Here is a 26496-nt window from a genome sequence, read left to right on the forward strand (position 1 = left end):
CAAGGAAACCAACCATAAATGGAGGAGTGAAACTTTCTCTCACACACTCACCCACCATTTCTGGGTAGGAGAGAGGGGCTGGGGGATCAGTCCCCAGTGGCCAGTGATGTAAGCAGCTGTGGCTATGTAATGGAGCCTCTACAAAAACCCAAAAGGAGGGGTTTTGGAGAGCTTCCAGGTTGGAGAACCAGAACACTTCCATCTGCAGGACCCAAGCTCCACAATGATAGAGGCTCCTTTGTTTGGGACCTTGCCCTATGTATTTCTTAATCTGGCTATTGATTCATATCTTTTGTAATAAATCTGTAATCTAGTGAGCTCTGTAAGCTGTTCTAGCAAATTAATTGAATATAACGAGATGGTTGTGGGAACCTCTGATTTACAGCCGGTCAGCACAGGTGACAACCTGGGCTTATGATTGGCATCCGAAGTGAAGGTTAGTTCTTGTGGGATTGAGCCCTTGATGTGTGGAATCTGAAGCTATCTCCGGGTAGTGTTAGAACTGAGTTGAATAGTAGGATACCTTGCTGGTACAGTCGTCCCTCGCCACCTCGCGCTTCGACTTCCGTGGCTTCACTCTATCGTAGTTATTTCAATATAGTATAGCATCTGAAAAAACTGCGATAGAGTGAAGCCGCGAGGGACGACTGTATAAGTAAAGAATCCTACTTGGCAGAATTTCATTTATCGCGGTGGAGTCTGGAACTGATTAACCGCAATAAATGAGGGCCGACTGTCTTCGAGAATTGTGGGGTGTGTTGGGACCCCCACTCCACGTCCCCTCCCTGCCACCACACACACATCCTAATTGGTGGACCTATTACATACCTTAATAAATTTACAGATGAATTACTTCCCCACAAATATTAATCCTAAACATCAAAAATGCCTATATTGGTAATGTTTTGATAAAATATCTCTATATGTAAATGAAGTGTGAATGTGTATTTAGGCTCCAAAATATGTTTTATCTTCATCTAGAAAAAGATTTTATGGTAGATTCTTATCTTAAGAAATCCTTACATTTCTTAAAACATGAGGCCCTGAAATTAATAAGGGCACACTAAACTCTTTTTTTTTTTTTTTTTTATCCTCACCCGAGGACATTTTTCCATTTTTTGTTCAGGTAGAGTGGGAGGGAGAAAGAGGAACAGAGGAAGAGAGAGAGAGAAACATCGACGTGAAAGGGACACATTGAGTGGCTGCCACCCGCACGACCAACCAGGGCCGGGGACAAACTGCAACCGAGGTACGTGCCCTTAGCGGGAACCGAACCCAGGTCTCTCAGGACCGCAGGCCAACGCTCTAACCGCTGAGCCAAACCGGCCAGGGCGGGCACACTAAACTCTTAACAAGATAGATAACTAATGGTTCTGTCAGTAAATGTATAAAATAGGTGAAATCATAGAGCCTTGAGAAAACCAGATTTTAAAATCCCTTTTTTTGAGCAGGAGCAGTGGGTAGGGACTATTAACTTTAATATGAGAAGGTTACATGTTGGGTTTGTGGGAATATTTTTTTCCTTAGATTTATTCTCTATACTTTTGGTTTATGGACAATGAAAGCATTGGCTAAAGAGCGATGATATGTCTTTGCTCATTGATATGGATATATACATGCAAGTATTTTAATTATAATATTTGTAAGACATGATAAATTTTGCTCTGACCCTTATATTAGGAATGCATGAGACTGCCTGTCCACGTTTTATATTTTATCATTGTTTGGATGCCTTTCTGACAGCAATAAATGGGACAGGAGAAAAGAGACTGGGGGTACAGTGAACGGCTCCTATTATATGCGGATGACTTCCTATTTATCAAAGATTCAGCCGTAACAATATTACCTCCAATGTAAGGAAAAGTCAAGACCAATCCTATTTTATCTTTAAACTTTCCTAGGCAGTCTATGAAATGAATTTTAGATTCTAAATTTAAAAAAGATTTCTCATTTGGACTATGAAATAAAGTTGGTATTTTCAATATATATATGGGCAGAATTTTTTTGTATCTTTAAAGGATCTCTGATCAGATAAAATAATCTAAGGGCTCTATATTTTAAATGACGTTAGTTATTTGGGTTAAATGTTTATTTCTTGTAAGTCTTTTAATTTAATGTGATACAGATTTTAGATAGGATTTGAGATCCTAACAAACCCTTAAAAACTAGAAAAGCATTGACTTATTATTTATTTTTATTTTTATTTTTTTTTATCCTCACCCGAGGACATTTTCTCATTTTTTTGTTCAGGTAGAGTGGGAGGGAGAGAGAGGAACAGAGAGAGAGAGAAACATCGATGTGAAAGGAACACATTGAGTGGCTGCCACCGCACGACCGACCAGGGCCGGGGACAAACTGCAACCGTTGACTTATTATTTAAATGTTATTCATTGTTTCATCAATTCCAAGATTTAATCAGGCTGCTCTTTTGGAGGGAAAATGATGACATTAAAGAGTAATTTATAGTAATAAAAGTGATTAGAGATTGTATATATTATATTTGATTGTTGAGAAAGAATATAGTCCATGCATATTATACAAAAAAGTAACCCACATTTGAAAAGAATCAAAAGAATTTTAAACAGAATCACTACTTTTCACCTCTTAAGCATAAACATTTCTGATACCTAAAATTGTCATTTGGTGATAAATATGAAAAGTATTAACCAGTTTAACTTTTTAATGGTGATAGTTTTAACATAACCATCTACAACATCTGGGGAAGGAAGGCCAATTGAAGAAAATCCAGAGACTTAGAGATGCCTAGAAATGGGGAGTAATTGACCTTTCAGTGAACACTAATTACAAATTCTGAGCAGACTTATCTGTGGGAAATCTATAATTGGGTCAGTAATGACTTTTTCTGAACATTTCAGAGGCATGGAATTAACCGGTTTATCAAGCCACAAATGTGGTGTTTCTGTAGGATTTCAGGAGACATAGACTTCAGTTTTTACTCCAAAGAGTCAGGACATGGAGGGAGACTCACCCCAAAAAGGGGTGTCGGCAAAATGTCCGCCTAAACATTTGGCACCTGGATGTATGGCCGATCACTGGGGGAAATGAATGCTTACCTATGTGATGGGCTTAGAGTTTTCTGTAACACCAAATTCTGTATTTGAAAATAAATAGCCTCGAGAGTAGGTATATCTTCTTCTTTTTAAAGTGTATTGTCAGTCACTTGCTCGACTTATATTATTTGTGAAATATAGATTTGAGTTGGCTAACATGATATCCACTTGTAACAGAATGTCACTCTGTGGATTCTAACTGCAAGAAACATAGTTAGCATAACTTCAGACTCTCCATGGGGTTCCTTTTGAGGAACTTGGGTGCAGTGATCAAAGAAGGAGGGTGTGTGTGTGTGTGTGTGTGTGTGTGTGTGTGTGTGTGTGTTTGAATGTCTTAACCCAGCTTTCAAATCTACAGGCTGTTGAAATAGAAGCACTGAGATTCATTGGCAGAAAGCCTCAAGATGGATTGCTCTGTGTTGTGTAATAAATCTAGGATTTTCAGAGGTCTACAAATCCCTTAGGCTGAAGAAATACTGGTAAATGGTATGCAGTAGGGAAAGCCAGAGTGTCTGTTCTGTTCTTAGGCAATGAAGTTGTTGTTTTGCCTTCAGCCCTGTGCTGTACACTACAGTTAGATGTTAAATCCAACTTGCTTGTTTCATTATTGCAAATGACTACATAAAATGATGGAGTTACATATTTCTACAAATGACAAGTGATTTTTCTTTTCTCAAACTGAACTGAAAACATTTCTGTAAAACTAACTTCTTATAAAAAAAGAACAGCCCAGCTGGTGTAGCTCAGTGGTTGAGCAATGATCCATGCACCAAGAGGTCAACTATTTGATTACTGGTCAGGGCACATGCCCAGGTTGTGGGCCAAATCCCCAGTGGGGGCATGCAAGAGGCAGTCAATCAGTGTTCTCTCTCTTAGGTGTTTCTATTTCTTTCTCCCTCTCCCTTCCTCTCTCTCTAAAATCAATAAAAAAAAAAACAAAAACATAACCCAGAATGATACTATAATCCAGTCAATATTTAAGTTAGATGACTGTATCCTCGGAGAAAATTGCCAAACTTTTTATGAAATGGTGGTGCTCTTCTATTTGTGCATCTGTTGTGGGATATTATTAAGTAGATACTACATGAAAGCAATTAGAATAAAAGAACAATCTGTTAACTGTAAAAAATGAACTGTGAGATTATCCAAAATTATCAGGGATAAATTATAGAAGGAAAAAAGTCAGGAAGTCCTTCTGTGAACTTATTGTTGGCCATTAGCAAGAGTCAGGGTTCTTAATTCTGTTTTCTGATGTTTCTTGGGAAGCATCCACCAAGACAGCTGAATGAGGCAGAGGATTTCATACACCACAGAACTACAACTGCTGTGGTGGAGCAGACCATTGGTAGTATGCTGTTCACACAACTGGAATTTTATGCTTCAGCATATAATCTCTTTAACAAAATATGTAGAAGCAATTACTGAGAAAAAGAATTCTACCATTCCACCCTGGCCGGTTTGATTCAGTGGTTAGAGCATCAGCCTGCGGTCCCGAGAAACCCGGGTTCGGTTCCCACTAAGGGCATGTACTTCGGTTGCAGTTTGTCCCCAGTCCTGATTGGGTTGTGCGGTGGCAGCCACTTGATGTGTCCTTTTCACGTTGACGTGTTTCTCTCTCTCTCTCTCTTCCTCTTTCTCCCTCCCACTCTATCTGAACAAAAAAAATGAAAAAATGTCCTTGGGTGAGGATAAAAAAAAAAGAGAATTCTACCATTCCACTCCTCCCAGAGACCTTCTTTGATTCATGACCATGTTACTCTCTCTGTTTGTAAGAAGAAGAAAAAAAAACAAAACACATTTCTGATTAGGTATTTTTTATTGCAGTCTGGATGCACCAAGATTTTCAAAGTTACTTTTTAAATTTCTTTACCTACCTCAGTCAGAGTTCATGTGAGCGGAAATAAAAACTTCAAAATTGCCCTCTATCCTCACACGTCTCCCCCTCAAAAAAAGATAAGCCAAAAAAGCTCAAAATATACCAGAAAAGTCCAGGAGACTTAAAGGGAGTGGGGTTTGTGGTAGTGGATAAAAGTAGGGAGGTTGCCAGTATTCAAGGTGGGTTTACATGGCTAGTCTTTCTTTTCTTTTTTTTTTTTTTATCCTCACTCGAGGACATTTTTTTGATATTTTGTTCAGATAGATAGAGTGGGAGGGGGAGAGAGAGAGAGAGAGAGAAACATCGATGTGAAAGGAACACATCGAGTGGCTGCCACCCACACGACCCAACTGGGGCCGGGGACAAACTGCAACCAAGGTACGTGCCCTTAGTGGGAACCGAACCCGGGTCTCTCCAGACCGCAGGCTGACGCTCCAACCGCTGAGCCAAACCGACCAGGGCCATGGCTAGTCTTTCTTAGGGAATCATACACCCCCTTCAAACGAAGGCTGGAACCTAGAATTTACTAGTATGAATCAGTCTCACCTACTGACTTGGAATAGAAAGAAACTAAAGTCATGAGAGAAAACTATATTTTGATAATTAACCCAGGGTAGTAAAGATTAGGGACATGATATTTATTCACTCTAAGTCACGGATTATTATCTTTCTCTTTGAGGGGATCTTCAAGTACAACTTTGGAATTAATCATTGTGAACATGTTTATATTGACAGGAGCATGGGAACCTTTGGCTTTGTTTTATTTTTGTGTGATGATTGGTAAGCCCTTCACTTTGACATCACTGTAAAGCTGTCTGGATCTCTCTATCTGGCTCTATGATTTTGTGTTATGTATTTCCAATTTAAAAAACCAACCAAGAAGCAGAATTGGGCTCCTCTAAAACTTTCCCAAGATTAAAAAAATAATAATATTTATAGTTTACTCCATCCAGTCCCTCCCACCTCCTTCCAATTATTCACTGGCTTACTGGTCAATTTAACATTGGAAAGTAGATTGTATTGGCTTGATCTGTACTCTTTTTCTTTTTTTTGTTATCCTCACCCGAGGATATTTTTCCACTTTTTGTACAGATAGAGTGGGAGGGAGAGAGAGGAAGGAGAGAGAGAGAGAAACATCGACGTGAAGGGACACATCGAGTGGCTGCCACCCGCACGACCAACCAGGGCCAGGGACAAACTGCAACCGAAGTACGTGCCCTTAGCGGGAACCGAACCCGGGTCTCTCCAGACCGCAGGCCGACGCTCTAACCGCTGAGCCAAACTGGCCAGGGCTTGATCTGTACTCTTAACAAAACACTCATCTATGGTGCTGAATAATTTGCAGTAATTGGTATTAAACATTAGCTGTGTAATTGCAGACTTTGAGCACCGGAAGCAACATTAGAGTACTGCCGGTCTAATAATCTTCAACCAGTAGTCTTATGGCTAGATTTCAAGGACCAGGTGAGCCTCCTGCTATGCTATGGAAAATTTTACTTGTATATACTTAAATGACTTTTTGGAGTAAGAGGGTTTGTGGCTTTTGTCAAGTTTTCAAATAGGTGCTTGACCTCCAGATGTAAAAGACTAGTCTTTTAATTTGCCAGCTGAAAAAAACCTTACAACCCGTGATAATCGCCCACTGTAGCACAGCTGGCTGGAGACAGAGGATCTCCTCGTTGTATAGCAACCATGGAGGTAGGCGGTTGGTACATAGCAACAAGTACACTACACTGTACAGGTCAGTGAGCCTTCCACCAATCAGCGGCCTCTAATTTTTGGATAGAAGTTAGTCTGGTCTTTCTAAAATGGTGTATTTTTCTATTTTTTAAAAATCTCCCAATCTGTATGTAGTTCAGGGAAGGTAGCGTAGTCTCGAACCGAGACTAGGAGGGAGACAGGTCCTGTTTATAGTGCCACAGCTGCAGATCACCCACGTGGCTCATTTCCTGCTCTGAGTTTAGAATATAAATGAGGAGATTCTCTTTGCATCCATAATAAGTATATTCTGGTTACTAAAATGAAAGCCTGGTGACATCAATGAGAAATGTGAACAGCAAAGCAGCCAGCAGCCAGCAGATTCCTGGCGGCGCCCCCAGTATATAGAAGGTGTTTTTGTGTGTTTTCCCTCCTCGTCTAACTTTGGGTTTTCTTATTACTATTTAAATGCAGTCAGTCATCACATAGCTAATGTGAGGTTATTTTATGGGGAATTATACTTCTGGGTAATCTTAGAAAATATGAAGTAAAATTGTTTCTGGATTATGCTTTCCAAAGCAAAAGAAAGTTAGAGGGGGAAGGCAAATCCTTTGTTAAACAAGGCAGAATTCTACTCTCAAAAGTTCCAGGGACTTTACATTGGGAAAAACCATGTCTTTCAGCATCTACTTACCGTCTACATGTTGATGCTAGAAATGGTTCCAGTTCCTCTCTGGCTTTAGTAAGTCAGTGTTAATAGTCAAGGGAGTAGAAATTCTTTAAAAGAAGAAGAGGTTCTGGTTTTTAATTATTCTGGTCTAGATTATTTCCTAAAATAATTGTTCAGTGAATCTATATTTCCTGCCTTACTGGTTATTCATATTATGACCACAAAGGAAAGCCCAGGTCTGACCTAACAAGCAAAATTATGCTTTCTTTAAAAGTAAGGTTTGGGGGTATATTGAAAATATTGAAATGTAGTATCTTAAGAAAAAAGTTGTTGTCATAGAAAAGAGTTCTAATAATCAGAGTTGTTCAGCAATGAAAAGGCTACTGTGTCTTTAAGAAGAGAGCTGCCTGTCACTGGTAGTAATCAAGCAGAAGCTGTTTGGTGGTGGTGGTGATGGGATCATAATGATGACCACAGTGATAGTTTGCCTTGGGTGGTGAGGTGGTGATTCCTTTATCAAGTACTTTTTTTTTTTTTTTAATCTTCACCCTGGTATATGTTTGTTTAAAAAAATTATTTTAGAGAGAGGAGAAGAGGGGGTTGGGGAGAGGGAGAGAGAGAGCAAAACAGAGAAACATCTATCGGTTGCATTCCATATGCACCCTGACCGGGGATTGAATCTTCAATCTGGGTATGTATCCTAATCAGGAATCGAACCTGAGACCTTTCAGTGTATGGGATGGTATTCCAACCAACTAAGCCTCACCGGCCGGGCTACCAAGTACTTTTGTACGAAAGATGGTGATTATCTTTGCTGCCAACCATTTGCTTTGGTCTCAACCATTTTCTTTCAGAACTTGCCTATCTCCCCTCCCTGAGAGTGGGCTTCCACCATGCCTCCTGAATGAGAGCTGGCCTCAGATGATTGGATTAGGATGGGCCCTTGCCCCAAGGGGGAATAATCAGATTCTCTTTTTTTCAGAAACTGGGGCTTAATATTTCTAGGCCCATCTTCATTAGCACTTAAATGGAAAAGTCCTGCAGTCTCTCTGGGCAGCCAGTATTCACCATGTGCATGGAGAAGCAGAGAAAGTTGGTTGAAATCAGATGCAAAGAGAAAGTGGAGATGAAGGACCATTGGGTGTAATTATGATCGACTACAAGTGATGACTTTCTTCTTGGCAGACTTCTCTTCCTGGTTCTGGTTCCTCGAGCTTATCAGAACTTTGTACTTGAGTTCCTTGAGATGCCTTTATATCCTTCCAGCTAATTTCTGCCTAAGCTAGTGTGGGAAAATCCTGTTACCTGTAACAAAGTCATCTCTGATTAAGACAACTTTACTTTTATTTCATCTGATCATCTCCACCTTTCTCCCTGGCAAAGTGAGGAAACTGAGGATGAGAGAGATTAATTGATTTGTCCAAAGTATCCCGGTGGGAAATAGATGGTTGTAAATGAAAGTTATCTGTGGCTCTGGTGCCTGGGTCCCACCAGGAGTCTATCAATAGTGCTGTGGAGTGGCTTCCCGCTCTGAGTGGGAAGTCATGCTGAATGACCCCCAAAGTCCCAGCTACTCTAACTTTGTTTTGCAGAGAGCCCATGACTCACTTAAGGTTCTTTGGCACTATAAAAATCTCACAAGTATCCCTTCAGCTTTGTAAATAGGTAACTTCAGAGACCCTCACGTGTGAATCACTTTAGAAGACACTTCTTAGTCGGGATAGATGGTCCTTTGTTTGTGGGTGAACTTAGTGTTGAAATGAGTAAGTGTTCTTGTACTTTATTTTGTTGCGTGTTACTCTGTGTTCATTTCTAGTCCTTGGGTAAGCAGACAGGATTGCTGTACTGGAAGTGTATTTTTGGTCTGACATTAAAAAATGTATCATAGACACCAACACAGGAAGCAGTTTTTAGGTGAGTCAGTGTATAAATAACCAAAGAGTTTTCATGAAGGGATGGTAGATCTTTTCATTTAACAGTCTAGCTTCTGAGGCCTCCTCTCCAACTTCATTCATTCATTCAGTAATCATTTATTGGGCTTTTACTATGTGTGGCATTTTTTTTTTTTTAACTTGGGATTTAAGATACAAAGATAGCCCTCCTTCATAATACAGTTTCCAAAAAAAAAAAAATCATGGCCCTTCTATGTTTACTTCTCTTTATTCTACAAGACTGAATTTTGAGGGTAGGAACTGTATCTTGTTCATTTTTGTGTGTCCATACTTAGCACAGCTCCAGGCAGAGTAAATATTCAAGATGAATTCAAAACAATGAGTTAGGAGTTCACATTCTAGTTCAGAGATAAAAATGACAGCAGTGTGCTCAGTGCTAAGCGCCCGATGTATTCCATTAACACAGAAGGGGAAATGATTAACTCATTGAGAAGGTAATTTTTAAAGAGACTTTATGGGTGGAATCTTAAAGGGGATGGTGGAATTTGTGACAATCTACTATCTGATGGCAAATGAATAGTCCAAAGGCAGCCTCATTTTGTTACGCGAAGCCAGTGTTTGGGCCGAATCCCCAGCCTGCCACTTACACATTCTGTGACCTTTGGTAAGTTTTTGAACTCCCTTGTACTTCATTATCTTCTTCTATAAAACCAAAATAATAGTAGTACCACCCTTGTGAGATTGTTTTAAGGATTAAACTAGAAGAGTACCTGTGAGGCTTTTACATACTAAGTGCTTGGTACATAATAAATGCTCAATAAAAGTGAGTTATTGTTGTTCTTGGACTTGAGCAGAGAAGAGGAATGTGAGTTCTGGCGGGAACGTGGAGCCCAGAAAGGCAGGCAGCAGGGCCGAGTGTGCAAAACAGGGACCCAGGTGGATGCTCCCACAGGCTTCTCCTTGCTTCAGGACAGTGGTTCTTAACTTTGGATCAAGGATCTGAACCTGGATCTGAACCTTGGAAGAAAAATGCACATAGGCCCCATTCATACATATTGTATTCGTATTCCTACTGAGGCTCTGAAAGTCATCCGTGGAATTCGGATGTTTGTGAATCTCAAGGTGAAATCTCCAACTTCATGGTATAGGTAGACCGCACTTTAAGCAGGTGGAAAATACCCTTTAAAGTAGATGTTATTAACATACAGATTAAAATGTTCTGGAGCAGAATAATTCAAAATGAGAGCAGAACTATATGGGAGGCAACCTCAGAAGTTAAGTGACTTCTCCAAGGTCACCTGGTTTGCAAGTAAGAAAGTCAGGACTAACACCCCTGTTTTTGTACTGTGAAAATCTGTGAAAAAGCATGTTCTATGCAAAAGATAGGAAGCCATTTGTTAGGCTGTGGAAGAATTTCATATTGGAGAGGAAAGACAAGCTCCTGAAAGACAGAGAGGTCAGTTGGTGCGTTGCCTTGATGACCAGGCAAAGAAATCTGGAGTTTGATCCTTCAGGAGAGAAATCGAAAATCACGTATCTGGTGCTGAAATGAAATGTGGAATTCAGGATTTGAGACTTGTAGCTTGTCCTTTGAATTACAGCAGCTGGAAATCGCATTTCTTTTTTCCCCCCCATCTGGACTTCTTGCATAGTGGTATTCCCGACGGGAGGGCATCTGTGAACTTTTTAATGGGAGAAGTCATAAAGCTGGGCTAGGGCTGTGTTTGCACGAGGCGGGCTCGGAGGCAGGTACAATCGGACTCCCCTTTTGCCTTTCAGCGACAGACACAGCCGTCGCTGCTGCCACCACCAGCTGAGTGGCTCGGAATCGAGGGGTTGCCAGTAATTGTGGGTTTAAGTCACAGAGGAAAAAGATAAGAGGCTAGCAAGGCTGGTTTTTCCACAATTAAATGTTGCCTCTCGGGCTTCTCTGACGGCAGGAATCCGGGAGGTCAGGAACCACCAGCCACATTATTTTTCTCCCTGGCTGCCTGCGCTCATTTGTGCCCCTCCTCATTCATGGGGACTAAGAAAAGATGGGCTGGAAACACAAAGCTTGTTCTAGCCTACTTTTTCCTTTAGGAAACTTGTCAGAAACAAAGCTCCCCGTGAACAGATGTGATACCCTTCTGTGGCTGCCTTTCCCTGCAGGCAGCACGCAGGTATTTTGCAGGGAGGAGGAGAAACCATTGTTGAAATGTACTAACCATTGTTGAAATGTACTAACCATTGTTGAAATGTACTAACCATTGTTGAAATGTACTAACCATTGTTAAATGTACTAACCATTGTTGAAATGTACTAATGTCGTTCTATAATTATGACTGTTTTTTCTCTCCCCACCCCCATGTACCCTAGTGTTTTTGCATTTGTTACTGTTTAGCTCTTACATTAGTCAAACTCAAGTTTTCATCCCTAACACCCCTAGAAGTGCCCTGAGGGCAGGAATTGTGTTACTGTTCTTTGTTTTTGCCATAACTCCTGCAGTGTAGAAGGCAGTTCAATGGCTGGTGGCAGTTTAGATTTCTACATTCATGAATTGTTAGAACAGGAGAAGGACCTTCGTCATCAAATGATTCAACTTCAGTATTTAAAGAAAGAATACAATATGTAAAGCAACTGACTCGAACTGTACAGCTAATTAGTGGCTTTCCTAGGGTAAGAAATAGACTCTGAACTCCTGACATAATGGAAAGAACTTGAGCTGTGGAGTCAGGCAAACCTGAGTTCGTGTTTCCCTCCCTCCCTCCCACACCAGCACTGTGACTCTGGGCCTCAGTTTCCTCATTTTAAGCTTGTAGATGATTGTTTATATCTGGCTGGCATCTGTGTGTGGCTGAAGATGTCTGCACATAGTCGGCACTCAAAAAGGTGAGGCTTTAAGGATCATTGTTTTATTTATTTTTAAAATACAGGACCCTTTTTATAAGAAACTCACATTTCCCCCGGCCCGGTGCGGCTCAGTGGTTGAGCGTCGACCCACGCACCAAGAGGTCGCCTGTTCGATTCCCAGTCAGGGCACACGCTCAGGTTGTGGGCCCGATCCCCAGTGGGGGGCATGCAGGAGGCGGCCAGTCAGTGTTCTCTCTCATCAGTGTTTCTATCTTTCTCTCTCCCTTACCCTCTCAAAAAAAAAAAAAAATCAATAAAGAAAACATAAAAAATAAATGAAACTCACATTTCTATGATTTCTTCAATATTAGAAAATGCAGCCCTATTGCTTGTGGTGAGAACTCAGGAGGGAGAGTGGACTGATGGGGCTCTTAGGTGGGTACAGCTTCTAGTGGACTAGAAATAGAAACTGACCCCGCTGACAGGGAAATAGGGTCCCAGGTGCAGTGACTTTTCCCTCCTCCCCTCACCCTTCAATGTAAGGGATTTGGTTGGTTTGCTCAGCAGTTAGTAATGGAGTGCCTACTCTGCTGAGAAAGACACTAGCAATGTGGGCATGTGGGGGAGATGAACAAGCCAACGGGCCCATCTTGCTTCAGAAGTGATAGGAGCACAAATGATCGTGAGCAATGGGGTGACAGAGGGGAAGGCCACTGTCAAGGGGAGCAACCAGGAGGATGCTGCCCAGACCTAGTATTCAGGGACAAGTTTGTGCAGAGAGATGCATGGAGAGACCAGTGGAGCAGAGGAGGTGCCAGTATCACCCAAAAGGAAATAAGTCATTTCAAGGAAAAGACTGAAGGAGATGACTGGAGAGAGAGAGAAGAAAAGGGAACTCGCTTAACACACCTGTTAGTGCCGGCGGCTTTTACTGAGGGAGGGGCAGTGGAGGTTTCTCGGGACTCAACGTGGGGTCATGGGTTTTGACTGTTTCCTTCTCACTCTCACGCAGACACACGTGCCTTCTGCACCTTCTTTGTGGTATTATGAATCTGTCCACCTTTTGGAAGCCTGGGAGGGAGCCCACTGTCCCATTGCTATCCAGAGCTCCGGTCCAGGGAATGTCCTGGCTGATGGATCAAGGGGAGGACCTGACCTGCAAATAGAACCCCCAAAACTAAGTGCAGTAACCCCCCCCACCCTGTAAGCCCTACGAAACAGACACTCTGTGTGAGTAACACTGGCCGGACTCCAGCAATAACACAGCTGTTGAAACAGCTTAGTCACCAGGGCGATGGAGGGAGTGTGTCTCGGAATGCTGGGGTGCAGTGATCTGACATTTAGCTGGCAGCAGCCAGCCCTGAGAGCCTACACAGATCTGTGGGAGAGCTGCAGAGAGGATCTGCTTCCTGTCCACAAGCATTCCCTTGTTTCTTCTGAAGCCCAACGTAATCCTGGGCAGGGCAGACTGAGCAGAGGAAGAAATGGGTCACTCCTCTTAGCCACCTGGTCTCTCCCCCTTAACGAGCCATGTTTATTTCCTGAATAACTTTATTTTTCTGCCCCAGGCTAAGCAGAGTGTGATGTAGATATGGGGAAGGGGGAAAAAGTGCTCATTTATCTTATCTAGAAATCTTAGCTTCTGGGTATCCAGGTGAGTTAGGAGAAGTTACCAAGGGCAGGTCCTGGCCCTTCTGCATGACCTTGCTTGGATTCCTTGAGCAGCTTCATCTGCCAGAACTCTTGTCTTAGGGACTCCAGGCAGATCTGGACGGAATACTTAGCCAGTTCCATCAGGGTTTGGGAGGACCGATAAACTCCCACAGGGTGACCCCATTCGCTCCCAGCTCTTTGAAGAAGTGACCTTTGTGTTTTCTCCTCATCCTGGACTTCTTCTACACTGTTTGTTTTGGAAGCTGTTAAGTTAAATTAGCCATCCCTCTCCCTTCCTGGTTACTGTATGAGAGTGCAGCTGTCAGTCTGTGAACTCTGCCATCATCTATTTTTAGATTCAGTGTGAATGAAGCTCTCTTCTCTAATTGCATTGGGAGTGAGAGGGAGGGAGGCGGGGGGTGGGGGAGTGGGAGAGACAGAGAGACAGAGACAGGTAGATTTTCCTAACCATCTAATCAGCTATTCTGAATGCACTGTGCGCTGTGTCCTGGGGAGACAGCAAAGAAGCCACTGTGTTTTCCTCCCTTGGCTGTCACGATTGTTTTCTCTCCACATTTATGTTGATGATTATGGTCAAACAGGCAAGAGCTGTTGCCACATTTGTTTCTCGGTGTTTTAACACTTGCCGGCTTGGGTGGTTCTGATTTCTCTAGCTGTGTTAGGAAAAGATTGGTTAATTGCTGAGTTCAGATGCCTTGGAAAACAGACAAGGTGATATTTTCTATAAGATGAACTCATCTTAAACGTGCTGAGAACTGTGAAGTATGACAGGCTCAGTCTAGGTCTGTCTACCCCACCCTAAATCCCCGTCTGCCTTTCACATAGCTTCCAGATCTTGCTTAAACATCCTCCTGAATAAAATGCACCATTCAGAGCAAGCCTCATCCCTTTGTCTCAGACCCTTTCTGCTCTCCAGCCTTGCCCGTTCTCCCTGACGGCACTGTGCTATTTTGTGCTTCCAGACTTTGTATGCTCGTGGCTTCCTCCGCCTGTAATTCCTTCTCCTACTTTGGTACCTAGTGAACTCTTACCCACCTGTGATTCTCAGTGGACCATCACCTTGTCTGATGAGGGCATCTAGAAGACCATATATTCCATGCTGCATTCCTTGGCCCCCTACCTATCACTCTGGGCACCTTTGTGCTGACTACATACGTCATATGTGCTTCTAATGTAGTACTACCCACATGGAATTATACTTATTAATGTATATGCCTGCCTTCCCCACTTTTCTGTAAACAATTGAGGGCAATGACTATGCCTTGTATGTCTTCTTATCTTTACTATTGTGCATGGAAACTAGTCAGTGCTTAAAATTATTTTTAGTGGAGAAAATAATGAACTGGATTGGATGGTCCGTCTAGCGTGGTCCTGAGGAAGGCACTCAGGGTTTTCAGAGGTACAGTGATTCCATGTAGGTGGCAGCACCAGCCGTGGTGGTTTCCCAGTCCCAGATGGGCTTTCCTCGTCCTTGAAAAGCAGGCTTGAGTAGATTACCAGAGTCGTGACAGGTTATACCCTGAGTGCTGCACAATGTTCCTTCTCTGGAATCTCTTGCCAGGACTTCCATTTATTCTCTTATCCCTATGGACTTAGACGGGCACGATACAGACCTCAAAGACTTACCCTTTTATTGCTTTACTTAGCCCTTAAGCTCTACAGCAGGTCAGAGAACTCTGGCTTCTAGCCCCTGCGGCTACACTGTACCCTCCTTAGCACCCTCTACCCGTCCCGAGCAGAACACTAGTGCAGCCCCGTATCATCCTTCAGATTTGAGGGAGAAAGGAGACAGTGCCTTCCTCAGGACCACGCCCTTGAAAGCCCCCTTCCCACCCAATCCTGGGGAGTAGGCACGTTGTTTCTTGATGAGACCACTGGGCCAAATTTGAGGAGTATCCTTTTTTCTGAGGGGTGTGTCTGGAGAAAGAAAGTGACCCGCCCAGCACTGTCTGCGGAGGACTGTCTGCAGCCCAGAAGGAAAGAAGCCCATTTGTAATTCACCCTCACCGTGTGGGCACCTTTTAAGAACTGGGTGTGTTGGCAGGGATCCTGAGTGCACCAAGGTTAGGTGACATTGAGTAGCAGCCTTCAAATAACGGTCAGCATTTACTGAGTGTTCACTGTAGGCCAGGGCTGTGCTGAGTGATTCGCACGTGTCATCTCACTTAATTCTCACCACCACAGGAGATGGGTATTACTGTTCTCCCCATGTCATAGGTAAAGAAGTTCAGTGACTTGCCCAGCTTTTCTCAAACACCACGGTCCCAGGCGGTCTCTCTAGAGCCTGAGCTTCCCCATCTTCCATGGCTGTGGGCAGAGGCAGGCTGTGTTCAAGGTGACCAGCCTTGGTGGCAGGAGTAGGGGAAGATTCATGAACTAGGAACCTGGGAGCCAGGTCTTAGCCTTTTATGCCACTGAAGGAGGTTCAACATTGGACTGAGGACAATGAAAAGCATTCAGAGTATTTTGGAAATCATCTCTCCGGCTACAAGTGGAAAATGGAGAGGAACGGGCATGGGTTTGAGTCTTCCAGGCCTGAGATGACGAGGGGAGTGGCAGTAAGGGGAGGCATAAATCTTCAAGATGTGACAAGCAAAGAGCACCGACGAAACTGGGGGACTTGGGGTGTTGGCTTTCTGAACCACGGAAGTACAGCAGAGACAGTGGGAAATGAGCTTGCAGATTTGAAACTCCAGAGGGAAATTTGAACTTGAGTACGTGCCTGGCATCCCGGGAGCAGAAGAGACGCCCTCAAAGCAACTGTGCTGAGATAGCAGAGGTGAGCGCTGCTCTACAGCCTGGTGAACACCAGCGGATGTGGCTTTTTCTATTCTGTGGTCTTCAGATTTCTTTGTTTGTGAGACAATTGATGCTCCGGTTCCTTGTCCAAATGAATAGCCGTTAGCAGTACAGTAAGTGTATGTTTTCCAACTGAGATGTCACTTTGCAAAGGGCCTGGTGTGAGGAATGTTCCCCCCGTCCTAATCATATTTCATAGATTGGTATTTTATTGCATGCAGCTGACTTTGCCTGGGAGGTGTTGCTTCAGTGTATAGCAAGGGAACGTTCAGATGATGCTCAGAAAAAAATGTCTTCTTACATGTGGAAACTATTTCTCCACAATGCAAATGCTTGACATGATGGGGACAAACAAGAGAGGTAATGTGAACTAAACTGTTAGGCTGGTTTGTGCAATCATTATACTCATTCATTTTCATTAACTGCTCACACCCAGGCCTATAGGGCACCTTAAGAAAACAGCCAGGGCCAAATTTATAATTGGCTGAGTCCATTTTTGCCAGACCTAACCATGGATAGAGGACAGGGTTTGTTTTGTTATTTCCTTAATTGAAAGCGTCAAGAAAATACAAGCCAGGTCAGAGAGTTTTTTATTGGGGAAGGAACGCATAAGTAACCCCCGATTACATGTCTGCTGGAGGCGGTGAGGAGGCTGGTCTGGGCGTCCTCCTCCAGAGGTTACCCAAACAAACCCTGGTGGCTGACAGGCTCCCCTGTGGAATGTAGGAATGCATACGAGCATTTCAAAACCTCTTTAATATCTTTCCCCCAGGGCAAGGGTCCAGGAAAATCAAGGTTTCTCAGGGAACCTTTGACAACCATAAAATAATTCTGTATTTCCTCTTAATGAGACTTGCCCTCCCCTTTCCCCTCTTTATTTCCAGTTAATTGGTCAACAATATAACCCAACATCCTGGGACTGGGTGGAAGGTAGTATTATTTTAAGTGCTTATGTGCCAAGTGGTTCTGTCAACAGCCTTGGGAAGGAGGTCCTACACTTTTTGCAGGGTAGAGACTGAGACTTATTCAGGTCACTTCGCTAGAGAGGATTCAAAAGCAGATTGCTGTGACCCCAAACTCTTTGCACTATCCTAGCTGGCAAACGTTCATTTCAAAAAGTACGAGACTGACTTATTTCGCTTGGCATAATACCCTCTAGGTCCATCCGTGCTGTCATAATGGTTAAGATGTCATTCTTTTTAAAATTTTTATGGCCAAGTAACACCTGAAACTAATACCAAATAATATCGAATGTAAACTGTAATTGAAAAATACATTTTTCAAAAACGTCTAAGTGAAAAGCATTTGGATGACTTTCTCAATGAAGCCTCATCCTTCATCACGTCATTGCCCTCCCTCCTCATCCCCGGGGCTCATTCTTACATGATGCAGGTGGCCTAACTTCTTGGGGTGCTCAGACTCTTTCCCAGCTATTTGTCTCCCCATCGTTTTAGGCTTATTCAAAGGACTTGCTCTCCTCTCTGACTTTCCACTTGTCTTTAGAGATCTGATGGGCAAATGCTTTCTGCACACAGGGCAAGGCAGTTTAACTGGTGCAGAGGTAAATGCTCGCAGAGGGTGAGATTGCTCAACGCTTCCTAATATGGAAAGGCACAGGTCTTTGCACCTGGAGTGAGACTCCGCCATCTGGGTCTGTGTCTGCAGAGCCCGGGAGTGCAGGTTTCCTCATGTTGGGGCACCACCCCTGAAACAGGATGGAAATAGTAAGTGTGAAGAACCACGGTGCCTTTCCACACCTCCCTTTCCAGTATTCTGAACGAATTTTCCACCCAACCAAAATGTGTCTCCAAAGCCATTTGAGAAAAGTGAAGCTTGGACAGCCCACATATAGCAAAGCTGCTGGTCCGGTATATTGTGGAAAACCATGCATTTCAAACCTATAAATGCCCTACGCTGACACCTTACAACTTTATGCCAAGGAACTGGTATAACCAGTGTCCTTGTTTTATAGGGAAGGTTTTCCGGGTGCCAGAGGTAGCCTTGGCCTTCCTGCCACTCTCCCAGGGAGTTCAGATTGGATCCTTCACTTTCATTATCTCCGGGGGTGGTGATGGGGGAGGGGAGTACTGCCCACGCAGTATCCCAGGAGTCATGAAACTGGTGTTTTATTATATACAACATAGTCATTAAAGCTGAACTTTATTTCCGAGTCCATCGGAGGCGGAAGAGAAAATGGCTCAGGTGGCTGACTCCACATCGTTGCTGGGTTCCTTAGCCTAGTGCTTTCCTGTTTCTGAGTTTTATGTTCCGGGTTTGGAGAGGGGTTCGTAGTGGAAATTTCCATGTTCCTGAAACCTGGTAATTATTTTGAGCTAATAGTAGGTATGAGAGTTTCACTTCCCTAATAAAATGATAACAACAACAGCGAATCCCTTCTGCTTCTGGCACTGCTCGAAGCATTTGTGATGCAGCAACTAACTTCGTGATCACGAAGTCCTAGGAGGCAAGTCTTATTTCAACAGATAAGGAACCTGAGCATTTGTCCCAGAGTGATAGCACAGCATCCAGCGAAACAGGGCCGGAGGGCCGCTTGAACTGGCTGTTCGCCCAGTGGTTTCTATTTATAAGTACATCAAGAGAGGCAGTCAAAGGCTGGAGGACTGTAGGCCCTAATGCTCTGGAAGCTTGAATCCAGTGTTTCTAGGGGTGTGACTTTTGAGCCTGTCTTCTCCACCTCACAAGCAGGAATGAGGACACTGCCTCAAACGACACAGGCAGTAAGTAGGTAAGATGCGAGGATTTGGCAGAATGTGTGATCTGTTCATGGACGAGAACAGAGAGCTTTAGAAAGAGCTTCCCTCCCTGGCGGAATGGAGAGCAAGACCCGGTGGAGTGGGGGCGGTATGAGCAGTGTCCCCTCCACGGAGTGACTCAGATCGGCTCACGTTCTGTGAGCTGACCTGCACAGAGATGGTGTTGTGTTTTGTTTTAGTTTTCATTTTTGTTTTTAGTGAATTAGAGTTGTTCTGAAACATCTCTCAGTTCGTCGGGTTAGAACAACCTATACTGCCTCACCCTGTCCATGGACCGGAGGTAAACACAGCTCCCAACAGCAGACGGGGCTTTAGTCCCCTCTCCAAACCCATCCTGTCCCTGATCACACATGTAGTTTCAGGGAGAACTGGGACATGTCCCCGGGCTCCCAGCTTTGTGCCGTGTGGATCCCTTCATGCTTCTCAGTCCGTTTTCTGAAGTGGTGCTGTGTAGGTTTCGGCAGTTCTTCCTGTCAGAGCTCAGACTAGGGGATTCCAGGTATATTATAGTCCATGCTTGCAGCCCCCCAGGAACACTGCGTGTTTCTCTCCTAGAGAAATCTGCAGAGGGTGTTTGGTCAGAGTGGAGTGTCCCCTTATACACAGTGTGATTAAGTCAACTGTCATGTTTCTTTAGAATTCTACTGGTTTCTACCAACAAAGGGTGTAGAGGCTCTGGACTGATCCAGACCAAGGTGCAAATCCCACCTCTGCCATTGTATCCCTGTGTATCACTGGGCGATTTCCGTAGCCTCGTCTTCATAGGATGGCAGTGAGGACTGTGAGTTAAAGACTCCCGTATTCATGTTTTGTGACTAGTTTGAGCGGCCTCTTTCATCACAAGTTAGCCAGTTTTCTTGAAGCAATACAAAAAAGCTGATTGTCTTTTCAGACAATTTGAAAACAGTTGTCTCTCTCCTGTTACCAACAACAACATGACTTTTAAGTTACTTAATATCGAAGGACCTTCGTTTGTTCCCTAATCAAAAGGAAACATCAATGCCCGTGTAATAGTCGTTGGGAAAATTAAATGAGGTGATTTAAATGAAAGCAGGGAAGTCACGGGCTTCATACGGAGAAGTTGTACGTGAAAACAGTGTTTTACTTTTTTGTTTGTAACAGCACATTTTAAAACCGTCTGGGGATTCCCAGCAGATGGGACTCACTCAAAGCTGGGAGCAGGCCAGGAGGCAAACCTGTCTGGCTTCTCTCTTTCCAAGGCCCCTGCTCTGAACCAGGCCCATCCTGCAATTGTTGGGCCCTGGGCTAGAGCACCTATGAAGGTCTGGCTGCCATATGTCTAAATATTTAAAAGTGATAAGTAAGGCGAACAGATTGTTAAGATAAATAAGCTCTAGCATCCAGTGGTAACAAACTTGCCTTCATAATGGACTGGAAAGCCGGGTTTGAATTTAGGATTCTTGGACTCCTTGGAATTCTGTGCCAAAACGTGACCTCCCGGGGACTGTGAGCCCCTAGATGCCTTCTGTCCCCGCTCCTGGATCCATCCTGCACAGAGAGGGGCCTTGTGTGCTTGTGTGTAGACACCCCAACCTCCAAGCACAATCTCTGTCTTCACCTCTTACAAAGAGCAGCCTTCGACCACGCCCAAGGGTGCACACGTGCTGTGTCAGTCCCCATTAGGAGGCCGGATCTGGGGAAGAGCGCCCCCCCCCCCGCCCAGGCTGTGGAAGCAGTCCCAAGTTCCTGGAGTATGGTCTAGAAGTTGGCGGTGGGGAGAGGGTTAGGCTCCGGGTGGGCACATCCTCTTCTCTAGGGTCTTTTCATCCTTTGAGGAAAGGAAGAGCTGGAAAAGGGCCAGACAGAGTTGGACCTTTGAAAAGTTGGGCCCACATTGAGGGCCCCTCCTCCCTGTGGCTAAGGCCAGTGCTGCTCTGAACCCTAGTGCTCCAAGTTGCCCAGTATGTGAATTGATCACTTCTTCTACAGCTTTTCAGATTCGTATTCTTGCGCTATGTGGTTCTGGGAGTGCCCTTTCAGCAGACTGAAAGCCCCGCTTCTAATCCCAGTTAGAAATAAAAACGATATCCCTCGGTGCCTAGGACTGAAGTCCTGGCTGATTCTCTCGGTTGACCACTGAGGCTGCCCGGTGAGGAGCGGCTGTAGCAGTCCTGGCCCTGAACCTGGAGAATAAACAAACTTCAAGCATTGCTTCTGCCCAGGTGGGCACCCCAGTTTCTTCTGCAGACTTTTCCCATTTTCAGCCCTGGGTCTCTGCACTGCCTGGTGTCCTCAAGTCCAGAGTCTCCCCTCGGACTGCATGGTGATGGGGAGAGGTAGGAGAACTAGGGGTCCAACAATTCTGTGTACGGACTTCCACCAGTCACCTGGGTGTCGGTGCCAGGCCTCAACTGTCTTCTGTGATGGCTGGTGCTTTCGGGTTCAGGGTGACTTGGGGGTCTATTGGCCATGTTGACTCCCCTTTCCCACAATATCCCTCCTGTGGAAGTTTAGGCTGAGCTTTTGACTGATAGGAAACCCTACTTTATCTCTTATCTGTAAGAAATTTGTTGAAATCTCTGGCCCGCTCATTTATCTACAGTGTTTTCCCTTGTGATTTAATAGTCTTTGGTTTCCTTTTCTGTGTGTGTGTGTGTGTGTGTGTGTGGAATTTCAGGAGGAAGAGGAGGAAAACACAGGTAGCTAATGCACCATGTTTGAGGTTTAAATACGAAAAGTAAGACTCCGATGGCCACGGAGGATCTCGTTTGCATCAGAATGGCCACAGATCCCTTCTTGTATGCATTTCTTTCTGTTTCTGGATTTTTAAAGAGAAGCGGGGATTTATGACACTGTCAGATCAACCTCAAGCCACACTGGGCCAGTGGTAGAAAAGCCCTACATTTCCAGACGGCTCTTAGTCTCCTCAGTTCCCCTGTGATCTGTGTGCGCGCAGGTCTCAGAGCCTAGAATTGAGCACAGTCTTGTAACCCTGTGGGAGCTGGCTTTCCAATCGTTTTGGAAATGTAGTCTGTGCTTTTTTTATTCCCCATTACAACCCCTTTGTTCTTGAACTTGCTTAACATAGTGTAAAACAGACAAAGGAATAGATGCAGTTTTTATTCATCTAAACTCCTTACTGAGCTCTGTGGTTGAGTGAAACCTACTTGTGGTCCTTACTGATGGGAAAAACGTGTGAACATTCATTTGTACCGTTATGTGCTCATTAATATATCCCTACCTGTGTATAAGTCATTAATTTGGGGGGGGGGAACCCCTCATCTTTTAGATGAACATTGTCCACATTATGAAGAAGGGGTTTTACCTTTTAGAGCAGTAACAGATCTTATATTTGAGAGCTTACTGAGGGTAATGTTCATAAGGGTGCTTTCAGGCTAGAGCACGTGCAGAAGAAAACACCAAAGGTGCTTACATCATGTCTCTGAGAGGGATTGAGAAACCTGGTCATGTTTCTCAAAGAGGAGAGAAAGCACAGGCAGGTGAGGTATGGCTTTTAGGACCTAACACACTTTTGTGGAAGAAGGACCTCATCTTCCATGTGACTCCTGTGGGCAGACCCAGGACCAGTAGTGCAAGTTAGAGGAGGATAAGTGCTGAGTCAGAATATGACCACCTGACTTGTCTCCGAGGGAATGAGGCCCACGTCTCTGCACAGCGGTTGTAGAAGGGGACCCAGCATCCAGCTAGACATTCGTCTTAGGACTTTCAAGTCTTCAGATTAGGAATTTCAGACTCGGAGTTTGATAGGCACTAATATTGTCTTATCGGTTTCCACAGCAGAGCCTATAAGAATTTTTGAACCATTTCCAAAGCCATTTCTGAATTGTGAGTTCTTTCTCTTGCAGGAGAAAATGCAGAGGTTTCCATGGATGTCTCCCTGGCTTACCGTGATGATAATTTTGCTGAGTGGACTGAAATGGCCCGTGAGAGAGTGCCTCGGAAACTCAGATGTACCTTCACTTCCCCCAAGGTAGGATTCCCTGACGTCGAAGTTGATGGATTTTTTGTTTTGTTTCCAGGTATGTGGGAAGATTTGCTTTACAATGAACAGACGTTCCTTATTTCTGACCATGCATGACCCACATTATCCTTTGTCTTAGGAGACAAAAGAGACACGTAGATATTTCATGTCCCTGCAAAGGAAGAAAGAATAGAAGGAATGTCTGTCTGAAGTGATTTAGTTGTTTCTCTGAATCCTTCCATACAAATAAATTCTTCATTCTTTGGCTAATAGCTGAACATGTCTGAAGAACGTTGCTAAGTTACTTGGAGGTGTAAGAATCTGTTGATATTGGATCCGTGCTGTGTCTGCTCCTGTTTCCTAGGGATCTCTTTGCTGCCAAGGTTGCTGTGCAGGTGTGAAGACTGAAAATCCCAGCGACCACAGACAACAAGGCCTCAGTCTTCTAACCCCTCTTTAAGACTCTCCCTTCTCTGGTTCTTCCAGGAGGACTCATTCTACCACTCATGGGAGGGACATTACTATCCTCTGTTGAAAATAGGGAGACGTTTGCTTTGGGGCAAAGGCCCAAAGATCGACTCAGTGACCTTTGAGGATAGTGGTTGGTTTAAGGACCGAATCAGAATTAGCAGGAAGCCCATCACAAAAGCCCAGTGCTGCCCTCATACTCGCCTCCCTGAGATTCTGACCCCCACCCCTTACCCGCCTGCTCTTGAAAGTCTCTGTGAAGGTGAAATGGAGCCACAGTTACTGTTACTCATGGTGACTCACGTTCCTCAAGGGGGCTGGCGTGATGCACCGTCAGTGGTGGGTGATCTCTGATGGCCCCTCAGGTACAGGAATGGTCTCGTTTCCTTCGTGTGATGTGTGAGGCCAGGCTCGGGAGCACGTTCTTGCATATGTGCTTTCACGTGACATCTTCAACTCAGTTGCTTCTGGAGGATTTTGGCGGCTTTGTAGTACCCACCCCGTTGCTCGATTTAGTTCCTCTCCTCTCCTAGCATCAGCCTTTCCTACCTTTGCTTTTGCCTGTAACTATAAAGTTGGGGTTCCCTGCGGAATGGTGAGAACAGCAGGTTGAAGCCTCTGAGTACCGTGGCCCTGCCCTGTCCGCCCTGCCCTGACGAGGACTAAAATGGGGCAGGTTCACAGTACTGACATGGTTAAAAGCATGGATTTGGAGCAAAACATACTTGTCTTCAGTTGCAGGCTGTATCACTGACTGCTTGCAGGACCTCAGGCAAACTTACTTAATCCGTCTGAGCTTCGGTTTCTCTTCTGCAAAATGTGATGGGAGACTTTATAAGGACTAGATGAGATAGTGAACATAATAAGCAGGGTGACCTTATTATTTAACATCTAGTCTGGGACCTGTTTGAGAATAAAAGGGGATGTTAATCAGATGGGCCATTAGGACGCTCATGAGTATAAGCACCTGCCGGGGCACCTGACCTTTATTAAGTCTGTTCCCGGGTTCCCTAGACCAGAGCCGCAGAAAGTATGGTCTGAGGACCAACAGCTTCAGTATCACTTGAGCGCTCGTAAGAAATGCAGATTCTCAGGTTACACCCAAAACCTACTTGATCAAAACATCAGAGTATATGAACAAGGAGTCTGTGTTTTAAGAGGATTTCAGTTTCTTCTCTTAAGCTTGGTGAAGTTTGAGAGCCTCTGCCTTTGATCCTTTACTGAGTGCCAAATAGAGGCACACACCCCCCCCCCCCGACACACACACACACACACACACACACACACACACACAACAAGAAAGCCACCTCGAATTGTTTGGGTAGGTCCTTGGGCAATCGGTGGGTAAAATGAGTGGTAGAGAGAAACTGGAGGTAGCAGGAGGGGAGGGATATCTAACATTTTCAGGTCTTTGTGTGCAACGGAGAAAATTAATTAAAACCTTTCTAGCTGTGGTGGCAAGTTGCCTGCATTTTTCAGAGGCGAGACTGGTTGGATATCTAAGCTAAAGGATGTAAAGCTTTGGGATATGGAATTTCATCCTCAGAAAAGGGAGAAGTCATTTCTCACCTTACACACTCGGAGGGCACGGAGAAGCAGAGCAAGGGGAGTCATCAAGAAGCCGCCACTGCTCCTCAGTGTTGGTCGCTTAATTATCGTTAGGATGTGTTGATCCCTTTCAAGAAAGATATTAAACCTTGAAAAGTGTGAAGGAAATGAATCATCAAATCTGTGCTTTTTGATTGCAGTGAAATTTAGTCTTGAGTCTGAAGATTAAATGAGAAATTGCTTTAAAACTTTTTAGTCTCTGGTGTAATGTGTAGTTAAAAAAAAAAGTCAAGATGCCACCTGCTGTAATTTGTCCTAATTAGTCAGTCTCATGCTGGAGTTGGGGGAGGGCTGAGGGGGATGGGAGAAAGCAAAGAGGGTGGGGGTGTCTTTCTTTCTAAATGCCCTAAATACTGGCAGAGGCAGAACTTCAGTGCATTCGGAAAAGACCCCAACAGGACGCAGTGAGTTTGTCTTTGGGACAGGTAGGCAAGACCAGGATCCCAGAGTCCCGTGTGTCTAATTTCTTAAACGTAGATAAATTTGTGTCATGGGTTAGTAACATTACCCTCTCTGTAGGGACAGGGAAGTGGAGGACACCCAGAGACCCATGATGGGGAACTAGAAGTGACCCTGGAGATTATCTTAGTTTACCTTCTTGTTTTACTTATGAGGAAAGTGAGGCCAGATGAAGTGGATGACCCTCATAAGGTACTTAGCAAAGAGCAAGGTCAGAGCTAGCATCTAAGTCTCCTGGCTTGGAGCTCCTTGTCTTCCTATCACAGCACAATGCCTGCCTTCAGGCATGTCTGAAACAGTGTCATCCCTTTCCTTCTGCTGTCCTCAAGCAACCTCTTCCCCATCAGAGCTGGAGGCTGGACCTCGGAAGACCCATGCCCTCAACTCAATACTATTACTTTTGGGGCTATGGGCACATAATCAAGTCAGTGGCATTGGACTTCCCCTTCAAACTCTCGCTTTCTAGAAATAAAACAAGACTGTCATTGGAAACATATCAGAAAACCCTCCTCTTGCTGTAACCACAGAGAGGCATCAGCCTCCTCAGTGCAGCTTAATCTGAAGTTGAATTAGAGCCTATAGTGTGTTTTCAGTTATTCTTGCAGAGGCCTAATACTAGCCCTGCTTTGTAAGTATTGGGGGATGGGGGGAGCAGGGAGGAGAGAAAGATCACCTGTACAGGAAGAATCATCCAGCCTGCAGATGAAGTTTGGGTAAGAAACAGGATTCTTT

The 26496-nt window shown here is 44.3% G+C and overlaps 1 protein-coding gene across 2 annotated transcripts in view; it reads left to right on the forward strand.

The window, feature by feature from the left end:
* Nucleotides 1–26496, forward strand: part of WLS (Wnt ligand secretion mediator) — a 103299-nt gene that overhangs the window by 42206 nt on the left and 34597 nt on the right. For both annotated transcript variants that reach the window (XM_036257323.1, XM_036257324.1), the window contains exon 3: nt 23114–23238. In XM_036257323.1, coding sequence (XP_036113216.1) covers nt 23114–23238 — 125 coding nt within the window. The remainder of the gene's footprint in view (nt 1–23113; nt 23239–26496) is intronic.

This window comes from Molossus molossus, unplaced genomic scaffold (assembly GCF_014108415.1).
Source record: "Molossus molossus isolate mMolMol1 unplaced genomic scaffold, mMolMol1.p scaffold_m16_p_12, whole genome shotgun sequence".
In the NCBI taxonomy this organism is placed as follows: Eukaryota; Metazoa; Chordata; class Mammalia; order Chiroptera; family Molossidae; genus Molossus; species Molossus molossus.